The sequence below is a fragment of the Mytilus trossulus genome, chromosome 1, assembly GCF_036588685.1.
Source record: "Mytilus trossulus isolate FHL-02 chromosome 1, PNRI_Mtr1.1.1.hap1, whole genome shotgun sequence".
NCBI classification, from domain to species: Eukaryota; Metazoa; Mollusca; class Bivalvia; order Mytilida; family Mytilidae; genus Mytilus; species Mytilus trossulus.
In genome coordinates this window covers 36,580,785-36,596,415 of record NC_086373.1, presented here as the reverse complement: position 1 = coordinate 36,596,415, position 15,631 = coordinate 36,580,785, and the positions used below count along the sequence as shown (strand labels likewise).

Sequence of the window (15,631 nt, the reverse complement as noted above, 5' to 3'; positions counted from 1 at the left end):
TAAACAAAAATAAAAGGCATTCCAAATGTAAACCTGCACACAACTGACCATATACATAAGTAAACTTAAACATCTAAAACATTGACAATTATAGAATGGTTGGATATTTTCTGATCTTTATAACTAAAAAAGTGTTAAGAAGTTAATTTCATTTTGAAAGAAAATCATAACAGAAATTGTAATCAAGTCCTTTCAAATTCAGGTTCAAGATAGATACAACTTTCAAATTCAGGTTCAAGATAGATACAACTTTCAAATAACAGTATCAGTGTATTCACAACATTTGTACCATGAAATGAGCTTCAATTTCACTAATTACTTGATAAGTCTGGTACAAGTTGTTTACATTTTTATTTAATCTGTATGTCGCCTTGTTTCTTATTAAATGTATGAGGTGGATTTTGGTTAAATGGGATTATGTTGGGTATAAACTGTATAGGGTTTTAAGACCACTTAAGAATTGTATTCCAATCAATTTCATTTTCTAATTAAGGAATGACTGAAATATTTTTTCTGTGTATTCGAAATTACATAAAAAATGTGGTGCACACTGAATAACGCGCATAGCGGGTTATTTAACAGTGTGCACCACATTTTTTATGTTATTTCGAATAGACAGAAAAAAATGACAGTCATTTCTTATAATTTAATTCTAAATTCCATTTTAAACCGTAGAAAACCATGAAAAGTGTTGATGGCGCCACGGTCTCATGACTTAATTATATCTATGGGCTGATAACAAAATAACGTCAGCCAATCAGAAGACGCGTTACATCCAAAATTAAATTATTTGTTTATTATGTGCACAGATATAGAATCATTGAATGCACATTTCATTTTTTTTCGTTGATGCAGCTCATCAAAGTTCAGTTTGATAAAAAAAAAAAAAATCTGATATGAAATGTACATGTCTGGTTAAGGTGACTAAGGTCATTAACATGATTTTATGGATTATAGGATAATCCTCTTAAGGATTTGTTTATAAGAATCAGTAGTTAATTAAATATATAGGTTCCTAATATTAATTCTAAATAAGAAATTCAGGTCTTTCTAAGATTAGTTGAAGTCATTGATATTGTATCCTGTTTTCTTCAAATAAAGTATTTCGAATCTCACAAGTCATTGATATGAAGTTTTCCTTATAAATAGCGTTTGTCTAAAATCGTTGTGAGTAGTATGGATGCTTTCATGTATCTTATAGTAGAAACAAAATTTGCCTTGGCATTAGTGTTTTATTAAAAGATTTATGTTTCAGAAGGGACTTAAGCTTAATAAAAGCTTTTCTGAAAGAGCAATACTAATCATTATGTACTTGAGTACAATAGTACCTAACACTCATAATCTTTGAGATTGTAACTTCATTTAGTATTGTGCAAGAAATATTTGAATTCTCAGATTTTTTGACAGATTCCAAAAAACTATGAATGGGATTGAAATTCAAATTGCAGTACTAGTACATGGTTTCATTCAAGACTGCCAAGAGTTATTACAACATATCAAACAAGTTTGAAACATATCAAACAATTTACATAAATAAGGCTGTTAGTTTTCTTGTTTGAATTGTTTTACACTGTCTTATCGGGGCCTTTTATAGCTGACTATGCGGTATGGGCTTTGCTCATTGTTGAAGGCCGTATGGTGACCTATAGTTGTTAATGTCTGTGTCATTTTGGTCTCTTGTGGATAGTTGTCTCATTGACAATCATACCACATCTTCTTTTTTATATTAGGTTAGTTATAAGAACAGCAAAAGGAAAATTGCTTTTAGAAATTACCTTAATTGTATGACATGAAATTGAAAAAAAAAATATTCAGTAATACATTTTTTACTTGATTACCTAAGCTACATGTATTGAAAAAATTGTCAGATTTGCTCTACAAAGTAACTGGCTGCTTTGCTATATTTGATTCAATACACTGTATGTACACACACCTTCTATATGCCAAGAACATCTATAACTTGATTAGTGACTTAATAGTTTGGTATACCACCCAACCATGAACCCATTTTCATACTCTTTGCAATCATAACAATCTGTCAGTATATATATATATATTAATAAGTCTAATTGCATACATAAACATGATAAAGAAATAGTCAATTATATGTAGTGATACAGCTACTCACAACTGGGTATTTGTCTTGTGATTTAGGAAAAATAACTTTATTTATAACTTTTATTTGAATTTGTTGTATACTAATTTTTGTGGGTTTCATGGGAACAGGTGAACCACACATTCAGATATTCAACGAAATACAATTTTTTATAGGCTTTGTATGGAAGATGGCAAAACAACTGAATTAGATATCCACAAAAATGCAACTTTTACTCAATCCAAAAAAGTTGATAGCCACAAAAATAAATGAATCCACAATAGCAAAGCTAATTATATGTAGTTATACAGCTGGTCAAGATTGGCATATTGTTTGGGGTTTAGGAAAAATAACCTACAGATATTTTTTTTTAACATTAGAACAATATCTAATGATATCCTTGTGTAAAAGTAACTTTTTGGTTTTTTTTGTAGGAACAGATGCAAGAGGTGTTAGATGCCATGTTTGAAAAGAAGGTGTGTATTTATTTTTTGTTGTTACTGGAAGATTGTTTTTTCTGTGATTTTGAAATTAAGGAATAACGCTACTTTAAAAGATATATCATAATATATTATTTTATTTCTATTTTCTGACTTTTTTTACCTTCTATGTTTCCGATTTGTTTTCAACATGTTCAAGATAAGGCAAAACAATACTTAGGTGTTCTCCCTATCAACCATCTGTAGACAGGTTCTGTTTTTGATTCCAAAGAAAGAGGTGTAGTTTTATTTACTTTTTGGACTATAACTATAAGTATAAAGCTTTTAAGGGACCTACCAGCAAAAAATATGTTTTAACATTACAGGGCTGTTTGTTAAAACTCTACTGATGTATTGTGGATCAGAACTTCACTAGAGACAATGAATAACTTTAGTGTCATAGTGATGTTTCTATAGAAACACTTAATTATCAAGTTCTATTGGAAGTCATCAGATTGAAGATTCACTTATTTTTTTTAGTTTCATTAGGAATACCAATAATTCAATAAATATATATGATAATATATTAGGTATAGAATAAAGAATAGGGTTTTTCATATTACATTTTAAGATCATGTTATGTCTAAATACAGACATTTTTTTTATGATTTTGATTGGTGGATTTCTGATTATGAGCAAGATAATCATGCTCCTAATTTTTATGAGTATTAGGCCTTGAGTTACAGGAATTGAACTTTAAAATAAGTGGTGCATTCATTGCACAAATGTGTATAAAATTTGTCATGCCTTACTGAAATCAACTAATCACATCTCTTTAAAACTTGTTTGAAACATTAGAGCTTTATGGACTTATCAAAATTGACAAGTTTGTCTTTGCAGAGTTGTGCAACTTCAAACTACACATCTATATTATGTGCTCATGACTCGTTATATATAATTGACAAAATTTCTTGGTTCAATGTAAAATCTCTTCAAGTAATTAATACTTTAAATTATAAAGTTACTGCATCATTTAAGTAAAACTGAAATCATGCTCGAGTTCTCAAGAAGCATTTTTGGTGTAATTTCTTTGTTTGACCATGGCCAGCGGTCATTTTAACTATACCTTGTTTTCATTTACATTTACTAGTACTCATTGATTTAAGTAGTTATATATAAAATTCTAAATAACTTTTTCTGTTAGACAGAATTTCTAGATTGCAATGACCTTGTAAGTTTTAAGCGTATGATTTGACCTTGACCTCATTACTTTTAACACCTTGTTTTATCACAATCAATCAACTATTCAGGTGAAGCATAATTTCCATATTCTCTTTTTTGTTTGTTTTGTAAATATGTAGTATGAAAAATTCTAACCGATTTTCTTCAATGACTAAAATTATCTATATCAAAATAATGCTCTGACAGTAATGAACACAGGTTTGACAAATATCAACTTTCCTTTTAATCTCATTAGTAGAAAGTATTAGTCCTGAAAATGTATAATAAAACATAATCTATAAATTTATAGCTAAAGGGTAGGATGAATAAAGGTACATGTATATGTTGATTTCGGGGTCAAATAAAAGTAATAGGAATAAAATCACACCTGAACTAATTAGGACATGGTAAAAGTTTATAACAACTGTGTTGCTTGTTACACCTTTTGATTTTGATCTAATTTGTTTGTATTTCGCGTATCTAGAATCGGGCAATGAACTGCATTGCCAAATCAATTTTTCTCTTTAGTAATGCTCTAGATCTTGAGGAAATTGAATTGTATGTTTATCTCATGTTGATGACAAAGGCTTAGAAAGGTATTCAACTTTATCATTTTACTTCTGACTTTTAATCTGCTTTTACTTCTGACTTTTAATCTGCTTTGAATAGGACAGGTAGAACTGGAGTATTAAATGCATTCTTACTGTAAGAATGTATCCAAGGGTCCTGTTATAGGGCTAATACTATGTATGATAAACATTGATTCAAGTGATAAATTGTAAATACATGTGAACAACCTTACAATTTAAACCCGTTCACCTTAATTTATTTCTCATTTCCTATTTTCGCTTTTTAAAGTCGTAAACAAACAACAGTTAAAAAATCCTTAAATAATACAAAGATTAATAAATATTTATGTTCAATCGTTGCATTCTTTATGAATTTTTATGTACCGTTTACCATTTATGTATTACTTAATTTATATTGCTGTAATTCAGAAATCATTCTGTTGCTATTTTATAATGATTTATTGTGAACAAATAAAAAATGGAGATTTATCAAAGGCAGTTTCTACACTCCTGAATCAATGCAGTAAACATTTGTTTATACATGCATGTGTTTTTGAAAGGTTTCAGTTTGGTGTAGTCTGATGTACATACTGTCCAATACTCTTTTCTGCCTTTTATGATTTCTGTTTTCCGATGGATTTTTTTTTTCAACTGGGAGAAGATTTGCAAATGGCTCCAGCTATTTAAAAAAAATAACATTAGCTCATATTTGTCTTTACATTAAAATTGCTTATAAACTTTATCAATCACAATTATACCCAAATAAATAAATTTGGTGTATTAACTGTCTCCTGATTGGTTAAAATTATTAGTTTTATTTTCAATGTTGTCAATTTTTATGACGACACGCCCACTCTGACGTTGTGTATTCATACGCCAACATGTGTGTACGTTGTAATTGTTACTATAAATAGTATACAAAGTTCTTTTAGTCTTATTTTTGATAGAAATTTATTTATAACGAATGGCAATAATTTATTTTGAATTTATTGAGCCATAAAATTAATTTTTGACTCTTCACATTTAACATAATCCGCTTCGCGGATAATTCAATGTGAAGAGTCAAAAATTAATTTTATGGTTCAATAAATTCAAAATAAATGATAGCCATTCATTAACTAACAGTGGCGGATCCAGAACTTTTCCTAAGGGGGGCCCGAACCAGTCGTGCTTCTGTGATTCCCTATATATTCAACCAAATTTTTCCCACGAAAGGGCCCCCCAGGGCCCCCCTGGATCCGCCTATGACAAATAAGACTTGATAAAGAAACAAAACAAATTGTAAATAATTCTGTATATATTGCTAGATGGTTTGACTCTACACTATGTGATCCCCTTAAAGTGTTACAGTTGGTGATGACCTTAATCACTGTCAATTCTAGTCATAATGATTACTTAAGCAGAACTGCAGTTTATGACCTAGACCGGGTTTTATTTACAAGTACATTAGGTTTTACTTTAACAACTGAAATGAAAAAAAAGTAATTGATCATTATTGAGTCATATGAAATGTTGAAGAATATGTCCTTTTAAATGCATCGTATAAAATCATACAGTTTACAGACATGATGAATGGACTTAGGCGTTAATGAACTAATTATGGCGTAATGAATTGCCTTCACTTGTAATAACTGCATTGATTATTGTATTGAGTTATACAAAATAATATAAATGATGATATAATTATTTCCTTTCAAACATGAAGCTGAAATCGCCTCAATTGGAATCTTTAAATGTTAATTCCTTGTAGCCATTTCGTTCATAACATAACCAAGTCTCCAAGTAGAAATTTAATCAGAGGATGATTATGCCTATTAATGGATTTATTTTCTTTTTTTCTGTTGATTCATTTAATGTACATTTTCAAAAACTAGATTAGAAGATATTAATGAAACAGTAGAACTGTTGAAGTGTTCCGAATAGATATGAAAATAACTGTCCAAGTTGTCAGATTAATATTAAAATTTCAATGTCCTCAGATAGGATTGTCAAAACAAAATGCTCCTGTCAATTTCTTTTGCCATATTTATTTCTGAAACAAAATTAGTTGGGCTGATTTTAGTTTAAATTATTGCGGTTATAACCATGTTGCATTTTTCACAATAATTTCTAAATTTACAGTATTTGAAATTGAATTCTTATTTTAACGACGTAAAGATATCTTTATATAAACTAAAATTTCTTCAGCAAAAATACCATGATAAATAATTGTCATTTAAAGTGACCTTATTTACCCTCACCATGCAGGGTCAATGACAGGAAACAGTAGACACAATGTCAAACTCCACTCAAAACCATCATATTATCCAACTTTTATGATATATGAATTCTGAATGTATTTTACTCTGAATTGCAAATTATTTTTCCATTCTGGCTTTATTTGTTCATTTAGTGATAAGTCAGACTTGTTAGTTCTGAGTGGTATGATTAATGCAAGTTTGATTTGTGTTTGATATAGTCTTGAGGTTATCCAAGTGATGTATGAGGTTGACTCTCTTTTCCTGATTAGCTATTTTCTTATTAGCGGAACAGCGATAGAATTTTGTTATACACAAATCAGATAGTGATAAATTCTTTTCTTACACAATTCTCTTGCTGTAATTGATTTCCTGGGGCGCTAGCGTGGTAAATTACCTTATAAAGGAGTTTTCAGTTATCATTACTAAATAAAATGATTCAAGTAATTGGTTGTTAATAAATTTGAATGATTTGGTTTGGTCTTAATCTACCTACAGGACAGTGTGACAGGTTGTCGGTGTGACTCTATAGTTGATGTTTATTAGGTGTACTCATTAGACATGATAGATAAATAGATTGTATCAGGCCTGCAAATGAAATCAAAGAGATGTATCTTTAGAAAGTAGTGATTGAACATGATCTTCACTATGGTAAAACTGTATTCACTAATTAAAGATGATAGTTTCATGTAAATCTCACAAGATAAGAATGCCCTGAAAACCCATGAATGAATGTAACATCACAATTAAATATAGTTATTGGTATATTTCTATAATAGGAAGCCAGTACTTCTAGTAAGAAGAAAATCTATGGGATGATTAATGAGGATTTGCCCATGCAGTGTCAGATACAATTGTTCTAGTGGCAAAGTCTGACAGATGATGTTACAGGACTCCAATAATAAATGATCATTGTTCTTTTCACAAGGCCATCCCAAAAGTGGAAATAAATTGTTCCTAAATGACTATGGTTTGGTCATCAAACCTTTCTTCTTTTCTTCCATTTCAATGACTTTTTGCCTTTGAGAGAGACTTGCTGGATGATATAAATTATCAAACTATGATTAATATTGTTGGTGGACTTTGGCTGTTTCTCCTCTTTGGTCGGGTTGTTTTCACTATGAATTATTCTTAATTTCCATTCTAAATTTTATGATGAATTTTGATTTACTGTGATGTTATTTGATCAGAAATATTTAAACTAATTGTATAATGTATTTATGTACTTATAGGTACTACCAGATGAACATGTTATTGACCAAGGTGATGATGGAGATAACTTTTATGTAATAGACAGGTAAGTTACTTCCCTTTGTTTTCACGGAAATCACTTGTTTCTTAAATTGTTGATGTGGAAATGACATTGTCAATTCCTAACTTCTAAAGAGAAAGAATATTTATGTTTAAATTCTGTCCTTTCAATTTATAGATAAGATGAGATATATATTATTTCCAATAGTGGACCATTACGGACATAATCAGTACATTGATTTTTTATCGCACAATTGTAATAGACAATTAAAAAAAAATAATTAGAAAAATGTTTGACAAAAAGCATGAAATATAAATTGAGTTAATAATACATGTAGTCACATATCAAAAACTGTATGTTTAGTGATTATTGACCATGCACCAGAAGCAGCATCACATCATTATAGAAAAAAACAACTTTGAGTTAAGTCCTTCCTCATGGCTGATGCATATGAGCAAACAGTATTGTTGTTCATATGCAGGAGTCACCAAGGGCAGTTGCTTGAAGGACACTCAAGCCTCTTCACAGAAATCTGAAAAAATTAAACATTTTACAACACATGCATAAACTAATACTTAAAAAAGAATTACTATATTATAGTCCTCCTTGTGGCTGAAGCACATAAACAAGATTAATATGTAGTTATCCAAATGCAGGAGCCACCAAGGGCAGGTGCTTAAAGGACATAATAATATATTGTGTAAAATTTCTGTGTATCAGTTTTACAATATATTTCACTCTAGTCAATAAATATTTAATTTATGGTCTTATAAAAGTAGGGAAATGTGATACTGATACAATTGCCTAATTTTAATAATAATAGGATATGACAAAAATAAGAAGAAGTGATATGAATGTCAATCAGACAAATATTTATCTACTAAAGACCAAAGAATAAGGATATTTTTCCATGTTATTTAAACTTTTGCATCTTTCATCTCTGGCAAACAATTTGAATCTATTTCAAATCATAGAATTCGGGTAATGGAGGGCAATACAAGATTACAAAAACCCTAAACACATCACAGTATGTCTTCAGTAAAATGTGAAGTGAATAATATGCATGTTTACCCATCAATTATAAAATTTCATTGTTTATGTCACAGCTGGAGGTCAAAAGTGTTACGAAACTTAAAAAATAGGCTGCATATTTCATAAAAAATAAAGAACACATTTAAAAGAATTGGCAATTGCCCTTAAGGTATTTCTTATCTGATTTTTTTACTGTTATATACATACAGAAATATCTGCCAGTACGTACATGTACTTGAAATTGTTTTTAAATTTTTGTATGAAATATACTATACTTTTAAAATGCATGTATAAAGAATTCACTGTTTAAAGACAAATCTGAATTATATCATAGCAATATTTCTGTATCACCAAAAATTGAAGAAAAAAAACCCCACCTGAGGTCAGCAGTAATAATTTCATTAAGATATAAATTAAAATAACTTTTAAGACGTATAATTATACAAATTTGTATATGTATGTGTTTATAATGAAATATGTTACTTAATTTTGAAGATGTAATTCAGTTGTTTAATTTTGGAGGTGTGAAACTCCAGATACCTCTGTCAGACTAGAATGGTAATAGATTTTCAGTTTGCTTTCATCCGGATATTTTGGTTTTGCTAGTTTACCTTCTTCATGTAACAATATTGATATCACGAAACATGGGTCATTACATATTTGATAAGATTTAAATATTCCTAACCTATTTAGGCTCATTACGATATGGTGGTTCAGCAACAATAGAATGTCATTAGAATGTCAGATTTAAATCTTATTATCTTGTGGGAGTTTACAATTGTAATTTACGGACTAAAGTCAATTGTGTGACAATAATTACAACAAAGATAAATCATTATGACTTTTCAACCCTGATTGATAAAATATCCCACTCAGTTTTATACAGTGATATGGTAATTTTGTCAAAATACCTTGACAATTGTTCCAAAGCAGCTGATAATACATAATTTCTCTTCATTCTAAGTTATTAATCCATTATCAATAAAGAATCTTGCAAAAGACGCTGGTAGAGTAATGAAGTCTTTTGTGACTAATACTTTATACATACCATATTAGGTATCTTGAGACGTAAATATCTCCTATCAGAAGTCTGTTCTTATTATCTTGACAATATCATTTCCATTTTAATCAGAATTAGTTGGTTTAGATGGGCAGTCCTTACTATCAGCTATGATGGTATACATAAGAGAATTCCACCAGGATGAAAGGAGTTTCCTGTCCAGCATCATGTAGTTTGATCTGACTGACATGTTGTTTTGATTTTCTTTGTTAAAGAAAATAATTGTATTTCCTGTCTTTTAGTTTATATTTTGGTTTAAATGACACATTTATATCTTTTATTTCAGTGGGAAATACGATATATTTGTAAATGGCAATCTGGTAGGAAATTATGACACAAACGGAAGCTTTGGTGAATTAGCATTAATGTACAATATGCCAAGAGCAGCCACAATAGTTGCCACAACAGAAGGAACATTATGGGCAATGGTAGGTTTTTTTGGTCCCGTAATTAACTTGAGTTAAAATCAGATATTTATGTCTTGTGTCTTTGGGCCAGTGTGAGCTTTACTGATCACTCTGACAGTTTCTGTTGTAATTTATTGACTGTTATTTGTTGACTTTTACCAAAAAATTCTAAAATTACTGGGCCAAATATAACCAAACTTGGAGTATCTTGTTTGAAATTACAAATAACCAATTTAACCTACCAACATGACCACAAAGTAATAATCGGGATTATAAGGGTAAAATACAAGCATTGCATATTATCATAATTACATTAGATGTATGTTTCATAATAATACGTTATTCTGATTGGCTAATTGCACATCACATGTTATTCTGTAAGCAATTGCATGAGACAATAACATTTCATTCATGATGACACGAGGTCCCACAATAAAGTGCACAGGTGAATTTAAAAAATTAAACTTCATGAAAATCATGTTTTTATAATCCTAGCTAAAAAAAATGTAATTATAAGTATTGAATGCTTCTTTTTGTAACTTTATAGGGTTGTAAAAGCGTTGACCGTACATACATTTTTAGAATGAAGCGCTTCCGCGTTTCATACAAAATGTACTTCGGTCAACGCTTTTACACCCCAATAAATTTACAAAAAGAAGCATTCAACTCCTAATTGAAAACCATTATAGATAAAGAAAGTTTGGCATGGTGAGGATGACCTTATTAAGGGTCTTTTGCACACACAAAAAAGTATATTGCTTCTATTGCATTTTGCCTAAATATTTCTAAAATTTAGTTGTACCTTTACATTGTTGTATTTTAAAATGTTAATGAAAAGTGTTAGAAAAAAATCCAATTTATGGCACCATGAAGTAAAACTACATCTAAGGTTATAGCTATAAATATCCTTTGAAGTGATTGAAGATGACATAATTTTTAAATATTGAATTTGTGACATGAAAAGCACAAATTAAATAGGATCTGTTTTGTAGAAAGATAAGTTAACATAATAAATATATCAAATACACTTGATATTGACTAACACTTGTGTTCATGCTAAAACTTTGTCTCATTTAAAAAAGATTAAGTGTGCCGTACAAATGGATTCCCTTTTTCCATAGTTGGTAATGACATTCAGATTGAATTCTACTTTATAACCTCCTCAGTCTCCTGTGTTGTGAAGCAGCAGGTGCACTGGATTGCCTTTTCTGTTTGTCCATTATCTTGGCCAATGGATGTATTTGTTTTTATATAATATGGAAATTTAGGTTATTTGATTGAATGATTTTTAGTCATTATCTCAGGTCATTATATTTAAATGGATTGAACTATAAGGGCAGTGTTCCACTAGATGACAGGCTATTTGTTATGTGAAATGTGACTCTAATGAATTTACATTAATTAAATGCAAAATTCTGTAAGCTGTGTAATTTCAAGTTATATCAAATCGTTTTAAAATGTTCAATGTTTACCATTTATTGTTTTTTGTTTCTACATTTGAAATTTAGTTATTTGCAAAAATATAGTATTGTTAATTAATTTAGAAATTATTGCAAGGTTTTCATGAATGGGAATAATATGGCTTGATGAGGATCACAATCATAAGAACTTGCATTCTTAGATCTGATGAATTGCAATAAATAGATCATTTTTGTTCTTTAGAAACCACAATGATATAGTATACACGCGCAATTACTTCTGAATTTGCAGCATTTAATATATATCTTAGATCAATTTTAGAGTCTGTTAATATTCTTTATTTAGAGAAATTTCGTAGAACATAGTTAAAATGTCTTCCTTTTTTCCTAACGACATAGTAGAATGATATTAGATTTTAAAACTGGTGTCAATAAGAAAAGATCCTTGCATTACCAGGAAAAGTTGTTATTAAGTAGAATAATACTCTAGGTGGGCTGTTTTATTGACTTGCTGTTGGAAGTCATTGACTTTCACTGATCAAGTGGCGTGCATGTGATATATTTCATTCTGATCAATGAATTTATTGGAAACACAGAACAATAGTATTTTCATGCATCAGAGATATTGGCATTACTTTTCGTATAAATAGGTAATTTAAGACTTTGTCTACAGAATGTTTCCTTATGCATAATTTGTAATAATGCTTTAGGAAAATAGAAAATATACCTTGTAGACTGCTATTAATGTGAAGAAAAATGGAAATGGCAGTCTGAATATTTCCCTTGTGAATCACATGACTGGCTATAATCCCATGAAGTTAAGATTTGGTGAAAATTGATTATTATAGATGGGGAAACCATAATATAAGGTGTCAGTAGGTCTACTGAAATATTTGTGTACTTTAGTATAGCTACTTTGATTAACCTATGGGAAAGGATCAGGTTTTAGAATTAAAATATTTTGGCAGTGTTTTTGGTAAAAATAATGGGGGATTTGGCATTTGTTTTCTGAACCACATCACTTATAAACTTCATTTTCATTTTTAGCCAAATTGTATATGTTTCAACTCCTGTTACACACAGAAAAAAATATCATGTGGCGCTAAACCTTCACATACACTTTCTTGGGGGGAAACTCTTAGATATTTGCTGTACAATGCTACTTAGTCAATTCCCCCATTTATGGGCATTATGTTCTCTGATCTGTGCATCCGTTCCTTCGTCTGTCAGTCCCACTTCAGGGTAATGTTTTTTGGTCAAGGTAATTTTTGATGAAGTTGAAGTCCAATTGACTTGAAACTTAGTACACAAGTTCCTGATGATATGATCTATCTAGTTTTTACCCCATTTTCGCGGTTCACTGAACATAGAAAATGATGGGGCATCTGTGTACTAGACACACATTCTTGTTTTGTTATATTAACAAATATTGTTAATAAGTCAATTTATCATGAACAGTTAAGTATATCTTTCTCCAGAGTAATGCAGTTAATAGATTATATATTTTTCCCTTCTAGGATAGGCAGACATTTAGGAGAATAGTTTTGAAAACTGCATTCAACAAAAGAAAGATGTACGAGCAACTTATTGAAGGTGTACCAGTATTAAAAGCATTAGAGGTTTGTTTTATTGCTTATTAGCTTTTAACTGCATAAAGAGTGGGCAGTGCAGGTGAAGTATCCTCTCATGTTTTCCTGCATGACATTATTAGGAGTACTTAATGTTACCTGTAACTTATAATTTAGTTAACTGATAAGAGTGCAGTTGAAAACCCCTTTAAATGAACCGAGAATATGTATGTAACAGAATTTCAAGGGCTAAAACTACTGTTTAACAGAATTTTGAGTGTGATTTTACAGTTAATGTTCTAGTCTTAAGAATTTCAAGGGCTTAACCTGGTGTTAAAATTTTGAGTGTGATTTTACAGTTAATGTTCTAGTTTTAAGAATTTTAAGGGCTTAAACTACTGTTAACATTTTGAGTGTGATTTTACAGTTAATGTTCTAGTCTTAAAAATCTCAAGGGCTTAAACTGCTGTTAAAATTTTGAGTGTGATTTTACAGTAAATGTTCTAGTCTAAGAATTTTAAGGGCTTAAACTACTGTTAAAATTTTAAGTGTGATTTTACAGTAAATATTTTAGTCTAGTAGATTCTAAGTTTGAGTATTGTAGTGAATTCAGTAGTTGACAATCATCATGAATATGCATGAAATGTTACGTTTTAAGGCAAACAACAAACCATCCAGTTGCCTAAGATACCTGCAGTTTTATTTTATGAAAAAATGTAGAAAAATTAAAAGATAAAATATCTTTGATTGGAAATTTTTGTCATGTCAGTTCTAGCATTAAAAGAGATTGAAACCTTGTACTTATTAACGAGAGTAGCAATGACAAAATGATCTGATTGGAGAATCCAAGAAAGTGTGAAGAAATGTCACTTGTAATTTGCGAATATCAGATTTCTCCACACTTCTATGTTGTTAGTTGGAATATAATTTAATAAAAGCAGCTGCAACGGAAATATAATCATAAAGAAAGGAAATTGACATATCAATTTGAAATTTGTCAACTGCAGTCTTCTGTGATGAAAATTCAAGATGTATATTAAGGAAAATCAAAAATGCTCCTTGATCAATCTCCATTATGATATATTCAGGAAGTTAACATAAATATGGTTCAGCATGGAAGGTCCATCATTTTGCTAAATTAGAGGGATTAAGTATTGGTGCCTTTGGAATTATTGATTTTTAGCTCATTTGACCCTTTAGAGTTAATGATCTTTAATGGTGACTTTTATGAGCATTAAGTGTTTTTTTTTTTTTTTAGATTAGAAATAGAAATGTATAGGGAGAAAGTGTGTGAAGTGAAATTTGTAAAGTGAATTTATAAAGAAGAAAATAAAGATCTACAAATCTTTTCATTTACCGCTAAGATTTTAAGGGAGTATTTTTGAAGAATCTTGGAGGAGGTTTTTGTTAACAAATTTATTTGATTCAGATTTTTAGTAAACAAAAGTATGATATATTTTTGCATGATGAGCAATTTATTAATAATAGGAAGATGTGGTATGATTGCCAATGAGACAACTCAATCTTCTCACCAGAGGTCAAAGGATGTAGAAGTTAGCAACTATAGGGTACTGTACAACCTTCAGATTGAGTCTTTTAACCAGTATACCATGGCATCCTTTTGATATTGGCTTTTATCAGTTTCTAAACAAAAGAAGGTCATTATAAAAAAAATCAGAACAAAATGAACTTGCCCCTTTTTTGTAACTTGTTAAAGAGGTTGATATTTCATTTCAATATTCCAATCATTGAAGATTATATGTAGTTATTCTGAGATGACAAGTTAAGAAATAGTTAGTTGACATAGAAAGTATAACTGTATTCTTTAGCCTTTCCTCTCTGATTCAGCCAAAGCCTTAAACCATTTGTTATTCAAATTAGAATGGAAATAAGCAATCCCTGTACTGTAATTATTGAATAACATTCAAACAAGATTATAAAATAATCTATTATAAAATGTAACTTTGCATCTATGGAATGATATGAAAAGGCTTATTGAATAATGAATAATCAATGCTGACCCACTTGGTAATTTATAAAGTACCTCACTCTAGATTGACTGTTCAGTTTAAAAACCAAACAGATTAATTTCTATAAGGACTTGCTGGTCTCTTATTGAACAAGATGTATATGTATTTAAGCTCAATCAAATTGAATTTTAAATCTATAATGAATGTAACTCTATAATGTGAAGTAATGCATACCCATTTAAATGTGTATTGAAACTCAAGGATTTAAGCTATTTGTTCAATCTTGAGTATGTTATGTACAGTACGTCTTTTAGACTTAAGTTTTCCAGTGGGAGTAGCTATAAATTGGATTAAGGAAGTAATAGCCACTATCGTAATTTGTA

At 29.8% G+C, this 15,631-nt stretch overlaps 1 protein-coding gene across 5 annotated transcripts in view; it reads left to right on the top strand.

Moving 5' to 3' along the window:
* LOC134723190 (cAMP-dependent protein kinase type II regulatory subunit-like) overlaps positions 1 to 15,631 on the top strand; it is a 47,134-nt gene that overhangs the window by 17,052 nt on the left and 14,451 nt on the right. For all 5 annotated transcript variants that reach the window (XR_010108009.1, XM_063586822.1, XM_063586829.1 and 2 more), the window contains exons 5-8: positions 2,530 to 2,571; positions 7,774 to 7,838; positions 10,172 to 10,313; positions 13,228 to 13,329. Coding sequence is in view for 4 of the 5 variants with exons in the window: in XM_063586822.1 (XP_063442892.1) it covers positions 2,530 to 2,571; positions 7,774 to 7,838; positions 10,172 to 10,313; positions 13,228 to 13,329 (351 nt within the window). In the remaining variant the exon portion in view is untranslated. The remainder of the gene's footprint in view (positions 1 to 2,529; positions 2,572 to 7,773; positions 7,839 to 10,171; positions 10,314 to 13,227; positions 13,330 to 15,631) is intronic.